We start from the raw sequence: 26183 nt of genomic DNA on the forward strand, positions 1-26183 counted from the left end.
TGTTACCATTAGTCTCTCAGCGTAAGTGCAATTAGGCCATATGGAGAAGAGAAGGGGAGCTCATCTTTCATGAAAACACAGTTGCCCCTCAGGGTTTTGGTATTTCAGAAGTGTCGATCACATTTTGGGGTCATGAAAACAGTCTGGTATGAGAATCCACTGTGTGAAAGTCTCCATCCAAGTGTGAGTGATAATGAACAAGGCAGCAGTGTATTGCCGGAGAGTTGTTTCTTTGTCCAATGCAGACTGAGCCCCTGCTCTAATCTGGGTTATCTGGCTATAATCAGCTTAGCCCACTGCTACTCTCACTGCTGCGGCCGGGTGGGCACATTCTGAAGCTGTAGTCGGCCATTCATACACACACCTGTTGGAGTGTCTTGGGAGTAGAATAGACTAGCAGGGAAGTTCACCTTGCAGACAGAAGAGCTTGGAGGACAGCAACATTTTATCGGGGAGTCCTGTCTGAACTGTGGCCATGGCTGAACGTCAGGAGGTGGCTTCATCTGAGGGGACACCTGTTGCTGACATGTACCCCAGAAAGATACTGGAGTATATGGAAGGATTCCTCATCTCCAAGGTAACATACACTCGTAGTGCATACACACTAACCGCGAAGCCCTCTTGTTTTTCAGGGGTGTAATAATTTTAGTGTGTTATGTGTCAAAATTTATTTTAATGTGTTAAAAACAAATTTAAGGGTTATATTAAAAGCTTATTCATTTATTAAAAAAATCTGTAATTTAGTATAGAATTTTTTTAAAATATGTATTGTGAGGGATGGGAGTGTGTAATGTGTGTGTGTGTGTGTGTGAGGTGGTGGTTGGAGGCTGGTTGGAAGAAAAAGATTGGGATCCAGTGATGTAAGTGATGCAGGAAGTGCAGGTTATAAGTGAAAATATTACCGATGTCCACCACTACATCAACAAAATACCTTAGCTGTGCTCTATAGGTCAGGCTAACATGACAGTTTAAAGGCTCTTTACAATAAACCCTTATTGTGAATGATGGTAACCCACAGGACAGAGCATAACGAAGCATGAAACGCCACAGCAATTGAGCTACAAAGCACACATGGGTACACTGTTGAAGTAACTTTGAAGCATAATAATAGTGCCGTCCTAATGTAAATACATAGTGACTTATGTGACCGTAACTTCATTGATCAGATCATTTAACTCGGGGAGATTAACTGGTGCTGCATACAGAGCTCTGCATTCTAGTCTGCTCTGGTGCATGAATGAACTCTACTCTGTTTCACTCTGCTGTATTTTTCTGTGCTCAGTTTCCTCTCTCTGTGTCTCTGACCCAGACGGTTTTCTCCTCCTGTGAGCTGGGTGTGTTTGATGTGTTGCTGGCTGCAGAACGCCCCCTGTCAGCGGAGGAGATCAGTCAGGCAGTCGGAGCCAGCCTGGATGGCACGCAGAGGCTGCTGGCTGCCTGCGCCGGCCTGCAGCTCCTCAACACACACCAGGACAACGGAAGAGGTCTGCACACACACATAAAAATGATTTGATAACTCATTAATAGTCTAACTTGAGTAGTAGTACTTGTTTACAACAGTGTCACAATGTAAGGATTGAAAAGCAGTTATTAGTAGTGTTCTTTAATTACCAAAATTTTGTTTTAATTTTTGCCCATTTTGTCATATCACCAGACATTCATTTCTGCACCACCTACATGCGCACCTCCCTGTCTGTCTCTGTCTCCCACGTAGACATAAAAGGTCAAACTCATTCTCAACACCTGCAGTGATTCATTCCCAGTCACCTCTTCCTCTGTCACTCCTCCTCCACCTCTCCCACCACCTGTTTCAGTGCTGTACAGTAACACAGAGCAGGCCAGTGTCTACCTGACCCGCTCCAGTCCTGTATCCCTCTACCAGTCCATCCAGTACAGCTCCAGAACCATTTACCTCTGCTGGCACTACCTGACCGATGCTGTCAGGTCAGTACACACGTCTCTGTCTTTGCCTTTTCCCAGTATCCATAGAGATGATGCCAGAGTAAAGCTGCAACTACCCCCCCCCCCCCCCCCCCCCCAATCTATGAATCTGTTGATTTTCAAGTTTAATTATAAGCTATAAAATGTTGCAAATTGATGAAAAATGTATATCACAAAGTTATATGCAAAACAGTGTTTAGTGTTTATGGGACTCAAACAATTAATTGATAACCAAAATTGTTAATTATGGTCAGTTGATCTTTCACATATAGTGGTCACTACAGTGGACAGCTATTTGAAAGTCATGCTATAGTTGCATTTAGGTCACTACAGTGGACCCTAGTGCATCCTGCCATACACTGCCACCCACTGGACAGGTGTTGTCAGTGCAACACGAATCTCTCAAAACCAAGATGGCTGACAAAATGCAAGAAATGTTGTGCCCCTCAAGAATATCTTGCCAAACCTTCTATAATAGGAGACCTTGGCAGGTAAATAAAATCTGGAAAAATCAAGTAACATCCAAGGAGTAATACAGTTGTTAAATTTTACAATATTGATTATATGTTGTGAGGAAAGTCCACTATACTGGGCATCATGCATCGCTGGCTATATTTCAACTACAATTAATAGTATTACTGCAACTTTATTGTTGTTGAAAATACCTTATCTGCAGTGACTTTTTTGTGTGTAATGTAATGTACAGTTTTTGTAACAGAAACAATATTTTGACAAGGTGACAGGTACACAATATAGTACACATAGTAATAATTAATAATTTGATTAATAATTTAATTATTTTTTAAATATTTTTTCTTGACTGAGGTTGCAATAATTAATTCATTAAAGGGTCAACTGACTAATCAGTTGATTAATGGATTGCAGCTCTACATCAGACATTAAGATATCTGAACAATTTGTGTCTATCACCCAAATCTTGGTTATTAATAGATATTTACCAGTTAATAGCTGAAGTATTCTTAAAAAGGAAGGTGTTTTTCTCCATATTGCCTACACTTATATCATCTTTTGTAAAACTTCAGCTAATTACAGTGATGTGATTTAATTGATTTAAATTTTAGATTTTATTCCCACTATGGAGTAAATTGCCGTTGCTCCCTCGTGTTGGTTGTGATTGGCCATACGGTTTGTGCTGAGATATTAAGGTACTATACCCTTAACATGACCTGCAAGAATTTAAGATTAAGATTTGTTTTGTTTAAGAACATGTACCAAAATATAATGGATGCAACAAGTTCTAAGTACCAAATGTTGAAGACAATGCTATGGTAAATGATGCACAAGTAAAACGTTATTCAATAAGATGAGTGAGCAAAGTAAAACGACACACAGGTGGGCTGTTAGGGGCTGTAAGAGCTGCAGGTTTGATCTGTAGCCTGAGGATTTGGATTCCAGTCCCCCTTCATGTTTGAACAGTGTCTCAAGATGGATTTTAGTCTCATTGTTATGTCTGAGGGAGGAGAGCCAGCAGCTCTCAGGCAGCATGACTGGATTCACTGTGGCTAACGAGTCAAGTCTATCTGTAAGAAACACTGACAACAGATAGAAGCAATGATGATTATCAAAAGGAAAAAGGCACCTTGATTTATATGACTAATTCTATAGCGTGGGCGTGTGCAACAGAAACACATGAATTTACCTGAAATAGACAGAACACAATCGTGAGATCCCACATTTTGCACACTTACATAGCAAATGTGTGTGTGAAAAATCATCCTCTAAAAAGTCACATACTCAAAACTGAAAGCATGTGGTCATCAAATATGAATATATCTGCCTTTGCCTTGTAGAGAGGGAAGAAACCAGTATGAAAAGGCTTTTGGAGTCAGCTCGAACGACCTGTTTCAAGCTCTCTACAGGTGAGAAGCTACACACACACACACACACACACACACACACACACACACACACACAAACAGATGAAACACACATCCTTGCTCATTAACATTCCACCCCTGTCTCTCATCTTAAGCCTGTCTGTCACTCTCTTCCCCCTTAAAGGAACGACTTGTGGGATTTATTAAGAGGCGGGGGATGTGTGAGGGAGAGAGGGTATGGGCAGTGATGTGAGGAAGCTTGGAGCAGAGAGAGTGAGAGAGAATATATCTGCCATTGTCCTTGAGGTCTCGTGTGTTTGTGGTATCTGGTGCCCAGAGTTTTAACGCTTCACCGATCTGCTGGTCAGCACTTTTCAGGGGTCACACGCTCAAAGTTTCACACTTTGTTCGCTAATAGGTTTTGATCGGCCTGCCTGAGGCACTGTACTGTAGAAACGCTGCCACTCCCACAGCAACAGAGACCATCAAAACTGCAACACAGTGGAATCACTTGCTAAAACATCCTTCCTTCTTGTCCTCTTCATCATGACATGATTTGCACAAGCACTGTGCTTTGATGGGAGGGGAAAACAGATGTTACAATGCACATTTCAATTATTATTTTATATCTGAACCGTAAAATGAAATGTACCAACACCAATGTGCAGATGTATGAATTAGCTACAATACACACACCAATTCAGAGGAAGCAGAACATAATTTGACACATTTTTTGGCATGTGAATGCATTTCTTTGTATTTATATATATCATGCAGTTTATGTTTTGTATGTTGCTGGTTGTTCAGGCTTGTGCATTAGCTGAATTATCTATTCTATTTGCCATTTTTCATTCATTTTTGTGTTCGTATCCTTTTGAATAGCAGCTGATAATCACACAAAAGAGGCCTCATTAAAAAAAGATGCATGCAAAATGGGAATATTCAAAATATGAACCATGCACACATAATGTAATACACCCTTGTGCCGACGAATTTGCAATTCAGCTTTAATTGATTGAAAATGAAAATACCCTGCAAGAAAAATTCCAACACCTGCGCACAATTGATTTGATGCGGAGTAGCAGTTGTTTGTCCCCGCTGATTTCCCCCGTGAATACTGTGGGTAAATTAGCAAGGGGAAACAACCACTGAAGTCCTTCCCTGCGTTCTTAGAGCACTGTAGCAGGAGCAGGATGATTCCAAGCTGGCTGGATGACTCAGACTCCTGTTTACTCATCGCCATTTAACCAGCCGTGTACTGCACCTGAATAATTTACAGCCAAGTCCCGTCTACAGCTTGAGTTCTCCTACTCGAGAAAGAAGAAAAGATTTGAAGTGAATACTGGCTAGAGAACGTGAATTTAGAGGGCTTTTGAGATTTCAAAAATATACAAGCCATTGCATAGGAAGAACTTTAACAGATGAGTACTTATTATTTTGTCCAGTGTAGGAGGATGTTGCTTATGGTATGCTTATGTCATGTGAAAAATGTAGTCCATTGATTGATTTAATAACATGATATTAAAGGGGCAACTCACCCCCAAATCAAAAATACATATTTTTCATATTACCTGAAGTGTTATTTATCTGTCTAGATTGTTTTGGTGTGAGTTGCTGAGTGTTGGAGATATCAGCTGTAAAGATGTCTGCCTTCTTTCCAATGTAACAGAACTGGATGGTGCTCGGCCTGTCATGCTCATAGCACCAAAAAATGTTAAAAAACTTAACAGCAATGTCTGTTTCCAGAAACCCTGATGTGTTTATTCAAAATAATCCACAGACTAAACCATCGAACTACACCTGCCAACAATACTGCGCAGAAGGAAGAGTGCATCTACTCATGGACGAGAGGCTGGTGCTCGTGACAGCAAAAGATGTAAACAATAATGGCATCCTCCTGGGCTGAACAGTAATGTTAGCTAGCTAAGCGGCACTAGGAGAGCTAGCTGTAGATGCAAACTCCCATCTGTGCAGTGATACAGTTGGCAGGTGTATTTCGGAAGAAAGAAATATTTCCTACATGAAACTGGTCACACCAAGGTCTGTGGATAATCCTGAGTAATCAGGTCATGTTTTCTGGAAAGAGACATTGCTGTTGAATGTTTCGAGTAGGGCTTGACTCAGAGTTACGTCAAACAGACTATTCAATACAAATATCCAATGATGTTTTTTTTCTCCATATAAAATTTTAATGTTTAAACAGCACTTAGCAGAACGAAAGCGGCATTCATGTAATATAGCAAATAAGCTAACTGCACTAATGAAGGATTGGAAATGTGCAACAACAATTTTGGCTGACACTAGATATCAAACAAAAGCCAGAGACTGTGTCGTATTAAGTTGCTGTTAGCTGTAAATTCACCAATTCCAAGCAGAAAAAAGAAAATAATGTTATCTCGGAGCCTTATGGTGGAATGTTTCTCCTGCTCTGTGCCTTTGCATCACGTCTGCAGCTGTCTGTACCAAAAAGCGGCGCAAAAAAATCAAGAGCGTTTAACCTGCAGCAAAATCTGGGGACCAAAACATCCGCAAAAGTACACTGTACAGCATGCTGACTAGCAAAAAAATAAAATACATTTTCAAAAAGGCTGCTTAATTTGAAGCAATCTCAGTCGACTGAGGGGTCTCCAACTTTCAAGGGGCAGCCCTCGTTTCACGCTAGCTACTGGTGTTAGGTGAGCTAGCAGTAGTTGCACGCTTCCTTCTGCAGAGTGATTCGGTTGGCAAATGTAGTATGGTAGGAAACAAAATAGTTTCTACATGAAACTGCTGACAGCGAGGTTTGTGGATTATCTAGAGTAACTAGGTCATGATTTCTGTAACGAGACATTGCTGTTGAGGTTTTCAGATGTATTTTTGTGGTGCTTTGAGCACCACAAGCCAAGTGCCATCTCGTTCCAATATATTCAAGAGAAGGCAAACATCTGTACGGCCGATATCTCCAACACTCGGCAACTCGCACCAAACAATCTAGACTGATAAATGGCACTACATGTAAGAGGAAAAATATACTTTTGATTATGGGTTTAACTATCCCTTTAAATAATGTTTTTACAATATACTGTGCAAAAACAAGTACAGTGCATATGTTTATTCATTGTCTGGGATACAACGAGTACAGACACTTGTGATTGGATTCTTTATGTTTACATGTTTGAATGCTGGTCATGAAACCTGCATTATCCTAATGCTGTACATCAAAATGTAGAAATTTAAGCCACAATAACTAGATTAGAATATCTTGCTTTGGCACCCTCCTGTGGTAGCATCAAAGAAAAAACTGTGAATGAGACAAGGACACTGAGATGAATGGACGGAAAGGTCACATTAATTGCACTAGTTTTCAACGGGACTGTCGATTTATTTATTTAATACAAATAAATAGAAAACAATTTATAATCAAGGTTTAATACATTTGTTTTCGTTCTCTATGATGTTCCGTGAAGTGTCTCGGGAGCTGTGAGTAGCTTCTCTGTTATGGCAGGACAACAGTGCCCGTCAACAACACAGTTAGAAATCAAACAAATTATTTATTATGTAATGACCTCCATTTTGTTAGGCGTGACAGCATGACACAAGTCAAAGTGGATCATAGTTTCAATGATACTTGTCAGTCTTTTCTTCTATTATTGTTGATAATAATGGAGAAGCTAAAGCATAGAGACAGCTGTAAAACACACAGCAGTGATCAGGCAGCCATGAGCCAGAACTCAGACGGTACAGATATGACAGAGACCTGCGGGGATGTTGAGGAACACACAGCATGTCTGTGCAGAGAGCAGACGAATCACAAACCACGTTATAATGATGTATGTAAGGACAGAGATAAACCAGGCCGAGCGACTTTCCCTCAATACAACAGGAGGCAGGATGAGAGCCTGTGCATGCAAATGAACTCAATCAGGGACAAAAAGGGCTGCAGATGTTATCGTTGGGGGGCATTCGATAACTTACGTCCAAAAATGTTCTCAAATTAAAGCTGACAGTCTGCTGTTTGGCCTCACAGTCATTTCATCTTTTCACATCCGATGTAATCAGAGTCTGAGGCCGCAACAATGAGTCACTTTCAAAGTTCCTCTGGAGGTCACTGTGTCATCCGAAGTTGGATCAGATGGCTGATCACTTTGCTGCAGTGAAGTTTGGACAAGTAGAAATCTAGTGTTACAGAACAGAGGATACTAAGTGTGTGTATTTGTGTGTGTGTGTGTGTGTGTGTGTGTGTGTGTGTGTGGGTGTGTGTGTGTGAAGCCCGATAGCAAGGCAGAGTGCTGGTTGATGAGGTGGAGATTCCTCAGAGCAGCAGCAGTCACCACAGGCTCTTCTATTCTGCTGCACCCTGTCTCTCTAACACACACACTGTGTCGCCACAGGGAGGAACTTTGTAGATGAGGAGAGGCACTGTGTGAGTGTGTGTATGTGTGTGTGTGTTTGACTGTTTATTGTGGACACAGAGCGAGTAGAACCTTAGTTGACAGCTTACAGAAAATGATATAGAAAGTTCTGCCTCAATAAATGGAGGAGAGGCTGTACCGAGATGACTAACTGAATGGTCTGTGTGTGTGTATGTGTGTGTGTGTGTGTGTGTGTGTGTGTGTGTGTGTAGGTCTGACGAGGAGATGGTAAAGTTTATGCAGTTAATGAACTCCATTTGGAACATCTGTGGTAAAGACGTGGTCACGGCCTTCGACCTTTCGCCTTTCAAGATCATCTGCGACCTTGGAGGTGAGTCTGTGCTTGTGCGTATGTGTGTGTGTGCATGTATCCAGTCACCATGTCAAATTTCCATAAGGTTGTGGGTTCATAGTCATTAACATTCAAAATTGTTGCCTTCATGTGTTAACTAAGAGACAGCTGGCTCAGCCACACACATATTAATACTGTACAGTGTGTGCGCACAAAAATGCACGACACACGCAGTCAACTGTGACCTTTATTATACCCCTACCCCCCCCAGCCTCTCTGAGTTAATGGCTCTTAGTAAATCAGTCAACCTTCTGAACACATACAAACCTCAAAGTCACCTCCAGCTTGAGTTTCCCTGTCAGAGGTGTATTGTTCCACTGTTGGAAAGTGCTAACATGGCTGTGCATCTGTTTAGAAAAGAAGTAAAAATCGTGTTTTTCCTTCAGAGCTCAATAATAAATACAGTGTACAAACACATGAGGTTAATACTAGTTTTTCTTTAAACAAATGGTAAACATCAGTCCATCAGTATCAACTGCTGTTATGTGAATTAAAGGGACAGTTCTCTGCAGTAGAGATGTCAGCCTTCTCTCCCATATAACGGAACTAGATGACACCCAGCTTGTGGTGCACAAAGAGCCCAAAAAAACCCCTCAACTCAGAGCAGAAAACGCCCCACGTCATCTCTTTTTTCATCATCTTTTTTCCCATTGTCCAACTGGATGATTTGAGAGGTGGGCCTTCTGTGGTAGTCATGACAACAAGTTTACAGTTGGTAAACAATGGAGGAGAAACTGGTGGTAGCCGTTGCTGGATACCCAGAGCTATACAGCCTGACGATAGACAGCAGGTTGTCAAACTGCCCCCTAGTCATCCTTAAAATTTGCCTGGAAACGGCCATCATCGAGGAGAAGCTCCTGGACCAACTGGTGGTACTCCCTGTGATCCACCCTCTTTTTTAGGGTCTCATGTGCCCACACAGATCTCTGTTTCCCTGTGCCCAACAAACTACTTACTTACAGCCTCTCACCCTCGGCCAGAGCTACAGCAAGTACCCTCTGCCTATCCATTTTAGGAGCTAGACACAAATTACTGTCAACTTACTAAAATAAATAGATAAACGGCAGACTGATTACAGTGGAGGGTTGAATCAGGAGGTGAGTCCACGGTTGCCTGGCAACAATTAAAAGGCACAGCAAGCAGTTTTTTTTTCATCAGTGACATTCAATAAAAAAAAGGCAGTGTGGTGCGCCTCATATATTTCAATCAGCAAAATGCTTTCTGTGTCATCAGGGGCTAATAGAAACATCTCTTTTCAGAAATCATGACCCGCTTACTGAAGATAATCCACAGACCTTGTTGTGAGCAGTTTCATGTAGGGACTATTTTCTTTCTACCAAACTACACCCACCTACTACTGCACAGAAGGAAGTGTACATCTACTCATGGATGAGAGGCTTGTGCTTGTGACACTGTGAGAAGTAAACATTAATGCATCCTCCTCGGCTGAGCTGTAAGGATAACTAGCTTAGCGGCGCTAGATGAGCTAGCAGTAGATGCACACTTCCCTCTGCGTGGTGATACAGTTGGCGGTTGTTTGGTAGTAAGAAAATAGTTCCTACATGAAACTGCTCACAACAAGGTCTGTGGATTATCTTGAGTAACCCGCACATGATTTCTGGAAAGAGACATTGCTGTTGAGTTTTTAAAATGTATCTTTTTTAGAAGCACCTCAAGCCGAGTGCCATCTAGTTCCATTATAATTGGAAGGCAGACATCTCTACAGCTGTCAATCTCCAACACTCGCCAACTCACACCAGAATAATCTAGACTGATAAACAGCACTACATGTAAGAGGAAAAACATGTATTATTGATTTGGGGGTGAACTGCCCCTTTAAGTGTGAGTCTCAATGCTCATTAAGTGAGTCTGACTTTTAACCCACCACCCACTCAATGTGAGATCACCTGCTACTGTATGTAGAGCTGTCAATGCACCTTAATAATTAAGATGTCTGGGTTTTGTGGAGCTTTTTGTCACATCATACGATCATATAAATGCTATTTCAGGGGCCTGTCTAGCCTAAAGAGAAAATCATTTACAGAAAAATCATTTGTTGGCTGGTCAGACTTCTGTGTTGTTTTAACCCCAGATCATGTCTCCAGTGTAATAATGCATCTCTTTTGTTTATTTGGGGCTTCCTTTCACAAAAACGCACTCTGAATGGATAAAATTAAAAAGGTCAGTGCTGCAAAATCTGAAATTCGTCAACTCTCAGGCTTTGCCACTGACTTTTCTTCTTTTTGCAGATAATAATTTGATTACCAATTGTGATGGCCTAGGAATTATCATTGGCCATAGTTAACATGTAGCATGACCATTTAATATTTTATATTCATTTGAAAACTGAGGCAGAAGGTTTTCAATAAAAACACCTGAGCTGTTGTGCTTCTCTGCTCTGAGAAGTGTTCATGGAGAGTTGGAGGCAACAGAGCATGTTAACCTGCCAAGACCAAGTGAAGTATCCAGCCATGTCTTTCACAACAGTGTTTTTATTTCACCCTTCTTTCTACCACGTAATGGCTGTAATACATGATTTTATAGTTTGACAACCAGAAGAAAGTCTTTTGTCTATAAATCTTCATTAATGTGACCATGGCCCTTGTGTTTTTTAATAATTGGTTAATGCGAATTTGCATAGCCTGATCCTGACGTTATTGTCCTATCACCAGATTTTTCTCAAGCATACGAGAAATATGCACATGCCAATAAATAAGAAGAAAAAAACATGTGACTCCAATCTGCGGCACACAAATGCAGCTTCCCTCCAATGTTCAGCAAAAGAATCCTGGTTGAACTGAACAGCTGTGAATGTAAAATGTATGAATGTGGAGTAGGATGTTGCAGCCCAGTCAGTCTTCTTTGAATACATCATGGTAAAAAAAAAAAAAGACAGCTTCATTGACTGATCCCCTCTGTCTGTTCCTCTCCTTCCAATCGGATTTATTTATAAAGTGCCTTTGAACAGAAGATGTTTTACAAAATGGTTTACACAGAGAGCAAAGGGCACGAGGATAAAAAAAAAGAGAGAGAGAGAAACCAGAGAGACTGAACAAACACGACACGAACTCCACAATGTGAGTTCAAAGAAAAGCAGAATAACAAGACAGGATCAAAAAGAAAAATGGAAAAAAGTAAAAATGAATCTTGCGTTGTCACAGGAGTTTTCATCTCTCGCAGGAAACGTCATGGTATGAATAATGGGGGGGGGGGGAGCTTTTGTCGAGGAGATGTTGCCAGTTCTTTTTCATTTTGTCTCTGAACTGAGAGCTGAACGTTGTCTCCACTCATGCACTCCTCCATCAGTCAGAAATAGTAGAAGATGGATAATAATGTAGCAGTAATGAGATAGGAATAATGACATTTATAAGAATAAATGTTTAGTCCGTGCCTCTGTTCACATACAAGACCATACTCAGTGTTAATCACACTTAAATGACCCAGCACATTACCCATAAAAGCACCCAGAGTCCCCACTGTGTTAAATCAGGTTAGAGGTTGAGATACAAGCATTGTCCAGACACTCTAATGTCTGAATGTCCATTAGTTTAACATTTAAATGTGTAGGAGTGCCCTAATATTTATCGAGAAAAGGAAATCCAAGAAATAATTGCAGTTGCATGTAAACAGCTATTTTCCCTTCACAGCAACATTTGGGCTCAGTCAGGCAAAGAAAAGGCAAGCGGCTCATTGTACCAAAACACTCTGACACCCGTGGGTAGCCACCTTCTGTGTGTGACACCTCAGCTGACCACACAGGGGAGCTGTGAAGCTTCTAAAAGTACCATCTCATACACACACACACACACACACACACACACTCACACACGAAGACACAGACACACACATCCAGGGCGCTCTTCCTCCTGTCTTTTTCTTCGCTTTCCCCTGTGACTTTCTCAGCATGAGGTTTGTGTGTTCATGTTTATGCATTAGGGTGCATCACCAGAGGGAGTGTGCATGTGGACAGCAGGAGTGACTGCAGTGTCCCATTAAGACTTTGTCTCTCACACAGCATCTGTTGTGTCTGCACACACCTGCTGCTCAGGTGCCCTGCCTGTCTCTCTCTCTGTCTCTCTCTGTCTGTCTGTCCTACTTTCTGCCAACTTGCTGACTTTGATCTAAATCGCAGCCCACATTCAAAGTCTTCATCATTTCTGTGATGAAGGTGGTTTGTTCTGTGCTGGCCGATCGTGGGAACTAGCTTTATTTTAATGTGACATTTAACATGAATTTCAATGCTATGTTTTGTCTAAAAATAAATAATCAACGTAAAGGTTACTGCAACTTTAAGGAAATATATTCATGGTTTGGAAGTAAAACATTTCTCGATTTAAACAACTGTCTGCTTCATGTTGCTGTGTTGTAACAATCACAGTAGAGTAGTAGTAGTAGAGGGAAGCATTCACATGTCTTATATTAGAAAAACTCATGATACCACAATGAGAGAATATTGCAAACTTATTTACTCAGACTTTAATCACAGTTAGAGTAAACAAGCACTGGAAATGCACTCAAGTATTGGAAACACTGATAGTATAGAATATAAGTGTATAAATAGCTAGAAAGAACAGATAGAAGAGTGTCTTTATTAAAATATTAACACCTTAATATGTGAAGTTCAAGGGGTCAGACCATTCTGTTGCAATGATTAGCAATCACTAGCAATATAGCAATGATTATTTGTATGTGTATGTAAAATCGTACTCTTCGGAGTAACTTGAACTATAGCAGTCAGTAATAACTTTCTGTCTGTCTGTCTGTCTTGTCTTTCTATCCATCTAACATACTCACTAGCCACTTTATTAGGTACACCTTGCTAGTACCAGGTTGGACCCATTTTGCCTTCAAAACTGCCTTAATTCTTGGTGGCATAGATTCAACAAGGTGCTGGAAACATTCCTCAGAGATTTTGGTCCATATTAACATGATAGCATCACACAGTTGCTGCAGATTTGTTGGCTGCACATCCCAAAAGTGCTCAATTGGATTGAGATCTGGTGACTGTGGAGGCCATTGGAGTACAGTGAACTCATTGTCATGTTCAAGAAACCACTTGAGCTTTGTGACATGGCGCGTTATCCTGCTGGAAGTAGCCATCAGAAGATGGTACACTGTGGTCATAAAGGGATGGACACGGTCAGCAACAATACTCAGGTAGGCTGTGGTGTTTAAACCATGCTCAGTTGGTACTAAGGGGCCCAAAGTGTGCCAAGAAAATATCCCCCACACCATTACACCACCACCAGCAGCCTGAGCCGTTGATACAAGGCAGGATGGATCCATGCTTTCATGTTGTTTATGCCAAATTCTGACTCTACCATCTGAATGTTGCAGCACAAATCAAGACTCATCAGACCAGGCAACGTTTTTCCAGTCTTCTATTGTCCAATTTTGGTGAGCCTGTGTGAACAACCTTGGTTGTAACAAGTAGTTATTTGAGTTACTGTTGCCTTTCCATCATCTTGAACCAGTCCGGCCATTCTCCTCTGACCTCTGGCATCAACAAGGCATTTTAACCCAGAGAACTGCCGCTGACTGGATATTTTCTCTTCTTTGGACCATTCTCTGTAAACCCTAGAGATGGTTGTGTGTGAAAATCCCAGTAGATCAGAAGTTTCTGAAATACTCAGACCAGCCCATCTGGCACCAACAACCATGCCACGTTCAAAGTCACTTAAATCACCTTTCTTCCCTATTCTGATGCTCGGTTTGAACGTCAGCAGGTTGCCCTCCACCTGTTCCCATACCTCCCTCTCCTTCCCATCTTCCCATCCTCAAAAGTGGCTTACACATACTTTGACAGACAGGGACGGTAATAGACAGACCGATGGTCAGACCGACAGACGGACAGATAGGCAGATGGATAAACAGAAAGACAGATAAAGAGAAAAACAAATAGACATATGGACAGGGAAGTGAAGAGTCAGGCAGATGGGCCAAAAGATGTATGGAGACGGATGTAGAGAAAATGCATGTGGGGGCAGATAACTAAAATGGCAGAGGAGACACAGGGTTCCTGCTAAAAATTTTGAAGTCTCAAGCCCAAGCCCAGATAACCCTGATTACATCTTGTGAGACTTGACAAATCTCCTCCAGAGCCACAGAAATACATCAGTGTTTTTCACAGGCGGAGGAATATTCTCCATTGTAAGTCAACTGATCTTAATGTTTAAGTCAGTGAAGTTTCCCCTCAGTGGTTCCTCCACAGTGGAATAAGTTAACTAGAGATGCAGGCACCAGTATCTCATTGCTGACACATTACAGATGGAGAGCCCACATAACCAGTACTCGATGAAATGGTCACACATATATGGAAATAACTGTAAATCGGATAACATACAGATAAAGTAAACAAAAAAAAGACACAAGACTTAACACAAACACAACAATATACTGCAAATATAACAGACCGTAAAAATCCCAAACGCCCATCAAAGGACTCCATTAACAAACTGAGGCAGCCAGGTTAGCTTGCGGTCTTGTACAGCGTGTTGTGTTTGCTTTCCTCCTCTTCGCTGCTCTTTGATTCTTCTCCTCTGCTAACCCCTGTTTGATGTGAGAGCCAAAGAGTATCTGTCTGTGTGTGTGTATGTGTTTGTGTTTGTATGTGTGAGAAAGAGAGTAACTCTTGTAAAAATACAGACTGATACAGTAGCAGCAGGTTATATTAGAAGGAAGGCACCACCAGGCTTGACACACACACACACACACACACACACACACACACACACACACACACACACACACACACACACACACACACACACCGAGGTCTGTTTGGCTTTGTAGGTTTGTCAAAGTGAGATCCTTTGATCCTGTATTCCACCTCACTGCCTTTCCATCACTCTGCCACATTCATACATTCTTCATCTATCTCAATCTGTCTCATACACTTCCTCTCTCACCCTCTCTGTTTTAAATTCAGTTTGCTTAGTGAAGCCCAAATGCTGATAATAGAGTAGTGCAGGGATGACGTATTTTTGTAGGCCAAGTTAGCATCGCCCTGATTCCCTCCACAAAAAGCCAGTGGGATTATTCCATTGAATTTTGCAGAAAATAAACTCTGTGGCAAACTAAAGTTTATTACACTTAGGCCTACATGTTCTGTTCAGCAAGATCATCTTCACACATTTACACCACTTTTAACATTTTTGAAGTGTAAATGCTAGAAATGAAATACACCACTGTCACATGTCTACATTGACACCACCACATCCAGGCTGCACAGCCATGTTAGGCGTGATGATGCTTTGTAGTCTAATTTAGCCTTGTTAGCAACCGTCTTTTTTAAGACATGTAAAAGCTTAAAAATTCACGAGCGGGGTATTAACTTATGTATTTTATGACATAGAGCAAAGCATTAAAGTCTCTTACACTTGTGTTACCACAGACCTCATTTCAAGCATCTAACCAAAAACCCATTCAAAAAACCCACTGACTTTGAGATGAGGGAACAGGAAGTGCCAAAATGCTAACTCATTTCTGGGTTTTAGGACTCAGTCCTGCAGCGCTCTATAATGCTGCCGAAGCGTCAGTGTGAAAATTCCTATTTTCACATTAAGTCTTTCCTTTACTCCTTTTGTATTTGTGTGTGTGCATGTGTTTGTATGCTAATTTCAATACCTTATTTTCCACTCAAATCATCAGGCCTGACCTCTGCCCTATAAGTGACAGTTCTCTCTATGAGAACAGTAAGCAGAACAAAACTACGAGACTTTGGCCATGATAGTGTAAGCTTTTAACACAGATATTGCACTATAAGGCCTCTACAAAGTCCCCTCTTTACGCTGCCTTTGCATTTTTACAAAAAAACCAAACAACCACAGTATAATGCCCCCCCCCCCCAGTGTGTGATTTTAGACAGCATGCAGGCATCATGGAACAAAAGAGGCATGACAGGCATGACATGTAACACAACAGCATCAGTCTCCAATGTGATATCTAACATACACATCAGCAGCACTTTATAAACATTAACAATGGCATAACATAGCTAAAACAGTCATTTATTGTCCCTCTTAAATGATGGCTGATCTCACCCTCTGCCCGGAGGGTACAGAGCTCCTGGACTTCATTGTTTTCCAATTTGCGGACATTTTGCTGCTGTTCTTCTTCTTTGAGTTAGCTGCTAACTGCTAGCTGCTTTTTAAATCTCCCAGTGGTGGGTTGCATAAATAATATGTTGTCAAAACATCACACCTGTCATGTCCATAGTACTGGTCCTGCAGTCTCTTTTATATAGACACTGTTTTGGTGCAGCAAGTTAACTCTGTCTCCCCATTCAGTGCTTGTACAGAGCAGTGAGGAGGCACAATGGTGTGACATTCCTGCCTTGAAAGGGCAATGTAAAAAGGGCTTGTGTGGCTAAACTAAATGCTAGTGCCAACATGCTAACATGGACAATGTTTACCATCTTAGTTTTGCAAATTTTAGCATGCTAACATGTGCTAATTTACACTCAACATAAGTACAGCTGGGGCTGATGGGATGTTTTGCAGGTGTTTTATCATAAGCGCATTAATGAAATAGGCCTACTGGAAAAAATATAAATTTGACCTGATGATGGCACTGGATAGAAAGTCATTAGATCCAAAGTACTAGAACTCATCCTCTGGGTATCACAGCTGTCTGCACCAAATTTTGCTACAATCAAACCAAGAAACAAAAATGTCTGCCTCATGATATGCTAGAAGTAAAGTCTCCAGAATTTATTCCCTGGGGACCACGAATGTGTGTACCTAATTTAAAGGCAATCCCTCCAATAGTCCAACAGACCAACATTGGCATCACTTTTCAAATGCATTCAAATGTGAATGTTCATATATAAATGCACATGAAATCAGTTTTATCCACATAAGAATCAAATCAAATTGTGTGTGTTTGTGTTTGCTTTTCCTAAAATTAGATTCCTTGGTAGGATTGCTAGAGAGCAAGCTCTGCTGTTTCTGTATTAAGTGTTTGCCTCTCAGTCACTCTGTATTCAGTTCAATTCAGTCTGCTTTATTGGCATGAATGTTAGATGAACCGTATTCCCAAAGCTGTCACATACATCTGAATAAAAATCAAGCAAAGAAATAATCAGTACATACCTGAAAGCATTTGTTCCACTCGCATGAGTGTGTGTGTGTGTGTGTGTGTGTGTGTGTGTGTGTGTGTGTGTGTGTGTGTGTGTGTGTGCGAGTGCGAGAGAGAGTGGTGCACTACCTTGTTAATGAAGGTTGTGTGTATTCATTCAACTAAATGTAACTCTCTCTCTTCCTCTCTCCAGGCTGCAGTGGAGCATTAGCCAAGCAGTGCACGTCAGCCTACCCAGAATGCACTGTGACGATCTTTGACCTCCCCAAGGTGGTGCATACGTCGAGGGAACACTTCGTCACTGATGCTGACCAGAGGATAAGCTTCCATGAAGGTAACAAAAAAAAAAAAAACCCTTGACATTTATAATCATATGCAACCAGTCCAAGTGCTTTACACACACTTGATCATGTACATGAACAGAGACAAGATAAAGTTTTGAATAAGATTGGTAAAAATGAAACTGTCAAAATGGAATTGACCCTTCCCTAAGTCTCACTATCCAACGCAGACTGGCCAATCAGTGTAGCATTGACCAACTCTGATGCACTCTAGTGCTCCATAGACTCTCATGCAGTCGTTTCAGATTTTCTTTTCATTTTCAGGCTGATTTTGAGCCAGTCGTGGTTAACACTGTGCCTGGATGACATTTTATAATGATATTTGTTTCCCATAAAACATCTTTTGAAGACATTTTCTTCCATTTATAATGTACTAACAAAGATGTTGAGATGTTGAGAAATTTCAGTGTAGTGTTACTCACCATTCAGTACAGTATTCAGTTAATATACAATCAACTCTGATCTGAAAATAACAGCAGACAAAGACAATGTCGATGCTGTCACCGGCGTGTCTGCATGCTCCTGCTGAACAGATTCTATTGGACTGAAAATATTGTGTCAGTTTATACCTCGGCTCTCCGACAAAGCATCCAACATGGAAATAAAAAGTTCACAGCAACCTGCGATCTTGAAAACACAGAGCCAAAATCAATTCCTGCCTCTCCTGCTGCTCTCATAGCTGCAATGGTGTTGAACACAATGGCAGCTGTAACATGGAAAACACAGGAAATGAAATGTACTGTATTATGAGTGCAGACCTCTATGTGCTTTATTTCATATTAATTGACAACAGTGTTATATATCATTTAAAATATATTGCTAGGTCATATGCTTTTGACATAATGTCATTACAATGGACGTCGTCCCTTTGTATTTGAGCATGTAACACACTAATTGAATCATTGTCTTGTTACTAGAAGGCTTGTGAACAGAATTAATAATTACGTGAAATAATTAGCAGTGTCTCAGAAATTCAGTGCATTTGAATTGTGTATATGGTTGTGGTGTGTGTGTTGTGTGTGTTTAGGGGACTTTTTCAAAGACCCCCTGCCAGAGGCTGACCTCTACATCCTCGCCAGAATCCTCCACGACTGGACAGACGAACGCTGCATCGAGCTACTCAGTAGAGTCTACAAAGCCTGCAAACCAGGTCTGTGTGAGTGTGCTTGTGTGTGTGTGTGTGTGTGTGTGTGTGTGTGTCTTTGAGTGTGAAAAGGATGAGTACTTTTTTTTTCCCCTGCTTGAAATGAGATGGCAGATTGTATCCCACAATGCAGCTGATCCCAGAAAAATCTGTCCTTGTGACTTTGATCAAAGACAGGCGCACACACACACACAAAGCAGCAGGCGATATCAGGAGGCAGAAAACCCTCTCATGTGTTTTTAAAATGATGTGCATCTGTGTGTGTGTACACAAGAGGAAGAAAGAAAAACAAAGGAATAAACAAAGTAGGGAAGCCTAGTTTTACTGGACAGGGAATACAACCTGTCGTAGTATGAAGCTGCTTCTCAGACAGTAGATCTTTCCAACAGCAGACATTTTGACTTGTTATAGCAGGAAAGCACATGTGTTACTAATAACATTAATGATGTCACCGTTACAGCAATTACTACAATGCAATGCATCAATTAAAGGGTACGTTCGGTGTTCAGTAGCAGTCATTTTGTCATCGTCACTTCATCCAACCATTGGCAGAAACAAAATAAAACTTACAAAAAACATACACAATAAAAATACTGTCAAATTACTGTTTATTTAAATGGAGTCTGGTGGGTTTGGCGATGGCAATTTCGGGGCTGTTTCGGGGCTTACTCCTCGGCAGGTAGTTTTTTCACTGAAGGGATCCTTTCCATAAGTGTCAGACATTTATTTCAACAATCTCAGCCTGTCAGTGGCAAAACAAGCACTTTTAGTAAACATACACTGATGGTGCAAACATGCCTTAGGTGGTCACATTGTTTTGAAGCTCAGTACTAGACAGATATTTAAAATTGTTCTTTCCATTAGTTGCTTAGACACAAAAACATGGGAAAATGGGGTCTAGGTATGATGTCTCATGGTATGAGTTACACCTGTGTTTGATATGTTAGGATTCTGCAATGAAAAAGGTCTATGAGAAGCTTTACTGCCAAACTGTATGGTCATAAATGTTAACATAATTAGTACTTTTTCACAATGATAGATCAGGGCTAGGCAACTTGCAGGTCCAGAGCTGCATGCGACTCTTTAAGCTCCTGTCCAGTGGCTCCCTGTGGGTTTGACAGAAAATTATATGGAAATGAATTATCATTATTTTTTTCCCATCATTTTAATTTTTATTTATTTTTGTAGGCCTGAAGTGATTCTTACATTCTTCAACTGTAAAAATGTATAGCCTATACACTGATTTTAAAAAATGTTTAAACATTTCGTCAACTAAAATGCACGTCATACACCTTTTTTTCTCTAAAAACATCCCTCATGATAGCTACAGTAGTCTTGAGTCTTCCTAGCTAGGCTGGCTGTAGTCTCTATATACAGACTCTACATTCAGTGAATGTAGAGTCTGTAGGCAAACCCCGGAGATCTTGCCTCCGGAAGAAGAGCAGAAGAGCCCTGGTTTCTGGTTGTAGGGTGTTTGTAGTCCGAGTGATATTGACCAATCACGTTTGAGCCAGCTGCAGTTGTTGCCAGGTTAAAGGTCTGTGCGGTGAACTAACGAGGCGAAACATAATTGGCGTCACTGCAAACTCTGAATCCATCGCAATGGTTCAGCGTATTTACTTATATATAAATGGAAGTTGGAAACGGAAATTCGCCTCCTCCGCCCAAATCAAACCGGAATGCCAAAAAATCGGGGGTCTGCCCCCAGAGGCTGTATCGCTGTCTGTCGGAAGTCAGGCGCCGAATACAGCCGATGGGTTCCGAGAATGGGCTGGCTGTAAATCCAAAAAGGGAAAAATCTTAGGGGAAAATAGATTATTTAATGGTGTGTAGACAAATTTGTCTGCTTTCATCAGCGGCATTGCAAAGTTAAAGTACCAAATAATCAAAAATAGTCTACTGCAGAATAGCCAGCTTGTGCTAAAACATATTAATGAATGCTCATTTAGATCTATTAGTAATGTTGATAGGCTAAATTCAACTTATATTTGGCTGTGTTACATTTATTATGAGGCTCAAATATGTTTTGCAGCTCCAGACAGATTTTTCTTTTCTTATTTGGCCAAAAATGGCCCTTTTGATCGTAAAGGTTGCCGACCCCTTAACTTTATGAATAATAAAATATGATTGTTTGTCCTGTTGATTTTTTGATCATAAAAGTAAACAGACATGTACATACTATGCATACTACTAAGCTTTGCCCGGACACTTGTTGATCTGTCAGAGAGGGGGAGAAAGAAACAAAGATAGTAAAAAGACAAAAAAAAAGAAGCGAAAGGATCAAACAAACAAAGCTGACCTTGTAGTCCGTCCTGCAGGAGGCGCTGTGTTACTGGTGGAGGCCTTGCTCCATGAAGACGGCTCTGGCCCAGTGACAGTGCAGCTCTACTCCCTGAACATGCTGGTACAGACGGAGGGCAGAGAGAGGACAGCTGCTCAGTACGCTGTCCTGCTGGCTGCCGCCGGCTTTGCTGACATCCAGCACCGTCTCACTGGGAAGATCTACGATGCTGTACTGGGACACAAAGAACATGAGACTGACAGATAAGGCTACTCGTGTTCAAGGACTGAAAACTCACACCGACTGGGAAAAAAAGTGCTACTTACTACTACTACTGTCCCAGTTTTGGGTTTCCTTTTTAAATGTCACCTTAAGTTTCTTCAAATAAAAAGTTTCTCACACTGTAGGCCTATGTGTGTATGTGAAATACCATGTTCTGTATCAAGGTAAGCTCTCCCACAATAAAAGAGCTGACGTTTTGAAAGTTTTACAACCATAAATCTGCCACAAAAACATAACTGGACAGAAAAGTGCACGGACAAATGAAAAGCAATGCTAATTATTTCAAACTGTGGTTGCTAAAAAGATACTCAATTTGTAGCAAAATAAACATATTTTTTCTGCTATGGCACCTGCTAATTGGTAAAACCAAGTACTTAGGGACAAATGGTGTCTACAGCAACAGTGTGAGAAGAGTTATTGCAGCAGGGGAAGCAGTTAGTCTGTGTTTCATGAGTCATTAGAAGTACGGAGCCCGTCTGGGGTCACGTGGTAAAAAAAAAAAAGTGTAAATCCTTGTAGTCCATGCCCTTGTGTTTTATTTTTTCTACACAGCAGTGAATGGTTACTGTACTGTGGTATAACCAACTGTAATTTATGCTAATGTAACTCCCCGGGGATTTAAGCTGTTGTAGCAAGTGCGCCGACTATGCATACTCCAATTACAAAATATAATGTCTTTTTCCACACTCCAGTCCAAAGCACTGCGGTCAAGCCAGCCCCAGCTGCCACACTGTGGTGAAGTTAGTTTCAAATTGGATATTTGACAGACATTCACGCTGGACCAAGTGGTGTATTTTTAGTTTCAGTTTCACCAATGTTGGCAGTAGGACAGTAGGACAGTAAGCTCACCTCCCAGCCCGAGGACCCACAATTGTACTATGAATGGAACCAGATGCATGTCTGAGTGACTGCAGCTGTCCGTGGAAAGTATATTTGAGCCTTAATTTTGACCATATAACTGGTGTCAACAAGGTCAAGGGGTATGGTTGTCGGTAGCTGTAATTGGTTTTATTAAAAATGTCAGATTTTAATTTTATGGTCAATAGTTGTTTGGAAGATAAGGATAAAACTATAGAATGCAATTTCTGAAGAAACTGCAGGTGTGAATGCTCAAGCTGAATATCTGATGCTACACTGCAATGCTTGCTTTAAATGTTGAATACATTTCATACATTCATTCATACATACCATTAATGTATGAATGCTGTGGAATATTTTAAGGTTGTCTGAAAAGCTGACGCTACACTGCAATGCTGGCTGAAGTGTGTGAGAAGAGAGTGAAGAAGTAGGAATAGTTGGAAAAGTGTGAACAGGTTCAATTAGTGTAAATGTCATGAAAAGCTGAGGGATATTTTAAGGTTCTTGAAAAGCTGATGCTATACTGCAATGCTGGCTGTAATGTGTAAGAATAAGGTAAAGTGAAAGGAATAGTTGAAAGGTGTCTAATTAGTATCTTGTCTTTAAATAACCCACTAACATTAAAATACCAAAAACCTGCTTAGCCATCATTTTTACCTAAGCGTGTTCCAAATCTACATAATCAAGTAAGAGACTAATCCCAGCGCAGTCTGATTCTGCTGTAAATGATTAGCCACACACTGCAAAGGTCAGCCTCTATTAGATGGTGTGCAGAGTGAGCTTCCAGTCTCATCACTAAGAAGATGAACTTCCTTACATATCTGTTCTCATCACTCAATCCTAAGCTCCGTATCTGAACCCCTCGCCCCTTTACTGTTCTTAGCAGCCCAGTAAAGCTGTCTCTGTACCATGTTCTTCGTAATGATGGACGTGACTTAATAAATCTTCACAATGGCCCGGCCCATTTTTTATTTCACCCCTATCCTCTGCTGTGCGCAGAAATATTTGAAATGCAGATATCAGCCTTTTATTAAAGCTCAGGCTGTCATTGTGCTCCTCCTCTGATGTTTGAACTGATCAGCACAACACTGGCTGTCACAGAGAGACTTCCACACCAGTATTTGTGAATATAATTTAGATTCAGTTACATTAATACTAACTGTCATTTACGAGGCATCAAATAAGAATGCCAAAAGATAATTGCACAAAGTATCAGTTGTCTGACTCCTCAGCTGAAAAAGATCATTATCAGTCTTCAGACACCAATATTGTCTGCTCTGCATTCAGAGGACTGTACCGCCACTGTTCACTTCTCCGTCTCTTTTCTATACACCCACTGATTCTCACTGCCCTCTCTATGCTCTCTTTTTTTTTCTCCCAGTAATTGTGAATTAATCAGACTTCAAAGTGCAACAAATTAGAATTGATGTCAAATCCTTGTGGACAGCTTTACAGAGAGTTGGCCTAATGAAGGGAAATGAAGTGCTGAGGCTGAAGACAGCTTGACCTGTGCGGCGACCGCGGTAGTGCCCAGAGATGCAATGCAATATTACCAATGTCATGGTGGTGAACTTGGTGCTGGGTGTTGTTGTTTTTGAGCAATATATCTTTTCTCAAGGATAAAGCGCTTAGCGTACAGGAAAAATAATTCCCCCTAAAGCTACATTTGGTAACTTTTATGAAAATGACCTTGTGTCGTATTTGCTGAAACTATCGCTATATTTTGAAAAAAGTGCGACTGCTTCCAGTTATGGATGCACAGATTTCTGGGCTGAACATCAGTATCAGCCAATACTGCCTTGTTGACTGTCACTGACCTATCGGCAAATACGATGACATTCAGCGATGGGAGTGGCTGATGTTTTTCTGTTGTACCACATCAATTTTGCGCAGGCTAAAAAGCAGTTGTCGAGATGAACGCCCATAAACTTAAATTATTGAGCAGGTGCAAGGAGAATGCAATGACTCCTTGGCAAATGGGCTCTGTGACTTTACTGTTGTCTGACGAGATGGCTAGTAGCAGCCGGTGTCCTGTTGTCCTGGGGACAATAGAAAACTTGTTTGGGATGAACAGAGACCTGTTCCTGGATGCTGTCGGGACGAAAGGACAAAGTAAACTCACTATCATCGCACCAGTGGACACACCCTATTGTTTACTTGATAATGCTTAATTGTGAACAATGAATCCGTGTTGAAATTGGCAAGAGGAGAGGTAGTCAACTTTAGCTCTAAGTAGCTGGTAGCTGCAACTAACAGCTCAAAAGAGGTTGTAAATACATTATACATTACATTATATTACTTTCAAGCTCTAGTCAGTAAAAATGAGTAGGCTATTGGACAAAGGTAAATTATAACATTTTCATGCTGTGTTCAAATGTAATCTCGTAAAGACGCTTTTGTCGAGAAACTTGAAAAACTGCAGTTGTTTGAAGGAGAAATCTGTTGATGTTTTTACAGCAATATAAAATAGATAGAGAGGGACTTATGATGTATCATATATGGTAAAAAGGTAAACCTCCTGAGACCTGAACTTTTGTTTGGTATCCATTTTTAATTTCTCCCAGCAGTAGGGATCAGTAGGACCCTATACATATAAAAGAAACGAAACACTGTCAGTGATAATTAAGTCCCAATGTCCTCAAACGGGACAATAATAAAGTCCTAATGTCCTCAAACGAGTAACTCCTAATTAACATTGTCTTGTTACTGTTGTTAAAATTGGTCAAATGTTGGCATATCAAACTACAAACATTATTAATCATAAATAAACAAATTTAAACCATAAAATGTGATCAGGTTTTGGACCTTGTCCATTTTTGTGTCAGGATTGGCTGCAGACTGACTTGGCAGAGATGGCTGCCATCTTGTCTCACATGGATTCATGTATTGTGCTCTTACTACCACTAGATGGCACAAAAAGTGTCCACGAATGAGGACAACAGGTCTAAGTTAAAGGAGCTATATGTAAGAAATCTAAAGCAAATGGTCGTAAAATCCTCCTAATATGTCACAGAGACTAAGGAATAATGTTCATATAACATACTGATCTCACCAACAACAATAGTACAGCCAGAATATTCGCATTTAAAAAACATTTTTACAGTCCGCAAAACATGTTTATGTTTTGAATTTGTGTTTTGGCCTGTTGCGCCACCCACCGCCGTCTACCAGTCACGCAGTCAGTAGAGTCTCAGCATCAGTTACAGTTACGACTGAGCTACAGCAGCACGGCAAGCAGCATTAGCAGGGTCCCGGTACGTAGCATTAGCAGCCGGCTCCTCCTCAGCTGTATCCCGGCAGCAGCGTTAGCAGCAGAGAAGCCGGATATGCTCGAACGGTCCGCTGGAAAACCAAAGATCTAGGACGCGGTGACGCGGTCCTGCCACGGCAGCCACCGGTGGGTAAACAAATCAGTCTCCAGCGTGTCACTGTCCAGCAACCTTGAATCTGTAGGGGAGGGGGGGGACACGACTCGCGACAGTATTTTGAATTTGAGTGCAGTAACCGTTTTGGCCACATTCTTACATACAGCGCCTTTAAAGCTACTCTTACCTTTCTCTCATTTCACACAGCACTTAGAAAAAATTTGAACATCCACAACTCCCGCCTCCCTCCAAAGTCCCACCCCCCCCCTCCTGCAACTCCACCTCCCTCCAAAGGCCTACTCCCCCCTCCTC

General features: G+C 41.1%; 1 protein-coding gene across 1 annotated transcript; it reads left to right on the forward strand.

Moving 5' to 3' along the window:
* Window positions 1–240: 240 nt before the first annotated feature.
* Window positions 241–21768, forward strand: asmt (acetylserotonin O-methyltransferase). Its single transcript, XM_033618195.2, has 8 exons — window positions 241–577; window positions 1310–1484; window positions 1815–1944; window positions 3753–3821; window positions 8383–8501; window positions 17794–17934; window positions 18969–19091; window positions 21404–21768. Exons 1-8 carry the CDS (start codon window positions 476–478, stop codon window positions 21631–21633), a joined length of 1089 nt encoding a protein of 362 aa, XP_033474086.2. The 5' UTR covers window positions 241–475; the 3' UTR covers window positions 21634–21768.
* Window positions 21769–26183: the final 4415 nt, after the last annotated feature.

This window comes from Epinephelus lanceolatus, chromosome 14 (assembly GCF_041903045.1).
Source record: "Epinephelus lanceolatus isolate andai-2023 chromosome 14, ASM4190304v1, whole genome shotgun sequence".
Taxonomy (NCBI): Eukaryota; Metazoa; Chordata; class Actinopteri; order Perciformes; family Serranidae; genus Epinephelus; species Epinephelus lanceolatus.